The sequence below is a fragment of the Nicotiana attenuata genome, unplaced genomic scaffold, assembly GCF_001879085.1.
Source record: "Nicotiana attenuata strain UT unplaced genomic scaffold, NIATTr2, whole genome shotgun sequence".
Classification (NCBI taxonomy): Eukaryota; Viridiplantae; Streptophyta; class Magnoliopsida; order Solanales; family Solanaceae; genus Nicotiana; species Nicotiana attenuata.
In genome coordinates this window covers 1-2036 of record NW_017676190.1, presented here as the reverse complement: position 1 = coordinate 2036, position 2036 = coordinate 1, and the positions used below count along the sequence as shown (strand labels likewise).

Here is a 2036-nt window from a genome sequence, read left to right as displayed (position 1 = left end):
CATTGTATTCATGCTTTTATAATATTATATAAATATATATATATATATATATATATATATATATATATATATATATATATATATATATATATATATTCTTAAATAACAAGTATATTATGATTGACACCCCAAGATTCAAATCTTGCGCAAATGCATTGGTTGATTTGGTGGGCATAACTTGACTTTTAGTGTGGTGTCTGGTCTCGATTTCAACTCTAGCATTTGCTCAAATTTTTATTCGACACTAATGCTTCCGCCAAGTTCAAATCCTGGGTCCCCCACGATGAAGATGGGACGCAAATCTTCAAACAATCTGAAGAAGCAAAGAGCTTCTAAGTTCTAACTAATACAGACATCACATGTCCCACAATATCACTTCTTGAGTTCTGAACTTTGAGACTGCAACTAAACTAACACACTAAATCCCATCAAATTCAACTCCCCTGATTCACGGAACTCTTTTTTTGAGACTTGATATCCCTCTCACGGACTTGAATCTCATTACCCGCCACCCCTCAATCTTATATTTATATTCAATTGCATGTTCCCGCTAAACTACAAACTATAACTTCCTCCCGACCACACTTACAACTTTTGACGTACTGAAGAGCAATTCTTCTCAAAATCTCACTCGAAAGGTACTGAGCTAAAATTCCATTTCGATGGCAGTCACGACGAGTTCCAATTTCAGAGCAAGCACTGAGCTTTTGATCCCTAAGAAATGGAATCATAGGGAGATCACTCCTGAGAGAAACATGATTTGGATTGAACCAAAACCTAAGGCTTTCAAAACTGTCCCTGTTATTTATTATCTTTGCAGAAATGGCCAACTTGAGCATCCTCATTTCATTGAAGTTCCCTTCTCTTCATCTGATGGACTCTATCTCATAGGTAATTGATATACTAACACTATATTGACTGTGATTTATGGAATTTTCCGTGTGTTAAAATTAAAGAGTTTTTAAATATAACACTATATTGACTGTTGATTTTTTATTTTCTCTTGTTCTCAGATGTGCTAAATCAGTTGAATTTACTGAGAGGAAAAGGCATGGCTTATTTGTTCTCCTGGTCTTGCAAGCGGTACTTAATTTAGTTTCTGCAATAAATTATATTTCAGAAAAATCATTTTCTAATGCAATTTTATGTATAAAGTTTGATGATTTTCTACAGGAGCTATAAAAATGGATACGTGTGGCACGATTTATCGGAGAACGAATTGATTCATCCAACGAACGGTCACGATTACGTTCTCAAAGGATCGGAGCTTCTAGAAACTTCGATGAGTTCCCGATTTAGTGAAATTTCACGTTCCGATCACTTGGATGAAAATCGCGATTCTTCTTGTTCGACTACGGCGATCATGAGGAGGAGGAATCAGTCGTGGAGTTCATTCGAGAATCCTCGACAAGAGTACAGTGTAGTGTACAAGTGCGAATCCGGCCGAGAAATCGCCGGGAAATTCAATTCATCGGCGGCAGCAGACGCGGCGACGCAGACGGAGGAGAAGCAGAGGAATGGCGGCGGAACTGTGAGGGAACAGGAGAATAAGAGTGTGGAGCTGAGCAGAGAAGAATTGTCTCCGCCACTGTCGATGGATAGTTCTGATGGAATCGACGGTGGAAGTGGATCGAAGGGCGTTGATCAAACGGCTGAGAATGAGTTTAGCAGTGGTGGTAGAATGAGGGCGTCTCGTGTTGTGATGCAGCTTATCACTTGCGGATCGTCCACCTCAGTTGACTGTTCGATGACAAAAGGCAAAAATAGGGCCAAATATTGATTAGATAATGCTGCTGCCTCGTACTAAAATTATGATTTCTTTTATCTAACTTTTCTTGTTGTCAATCTTTCAACGTGTAATGTGAATTATAGTCCGTTTTCTCAAAAGTACTTTTGGTGAGAAACAGTTTGTGTTTGGTTAATTAATTTGAAAAGCACTTCTGACCAGCAATTAGTGTTTGGCCAAGCTTTAAAAAACTGCTTCTAAGTATATTTTTCTCAAAAGTGCTTTTCAGATAAGTGCTTTTGAAGTAGAA

At 38.0% G+C, this 2036-nt stretch overlaps 1 protein-coding gene across 1 annotated transcript; it reads left to right on the top strand.

The window, feature by feature from the left end:
* The first annotated feature begins 383 nt into the window (after positions 1 to 383).
* Positions 384 to 1875, top strand: LOC109220826 (protein UPSTREAM OF FLC-like). The gene is made up of 3 exons (XM_019385290.1): positions 384 to 891; positions 1014 to 1083; positions 1174 to 1875. The coding sequence occupies exons 1-3, from the start codon at positions 663 to 665 to the stop codon at positions 1778 to 1780; spliced, it is 906 nt and encodes a 301-aa protein (XP_019240835.1). The 5' UTR covers positions 384 to 662; the 3' UTR covers positions 1781 to 1875.
* Positions 1876 to 2036: the final 161 nt, after the last annotated feature.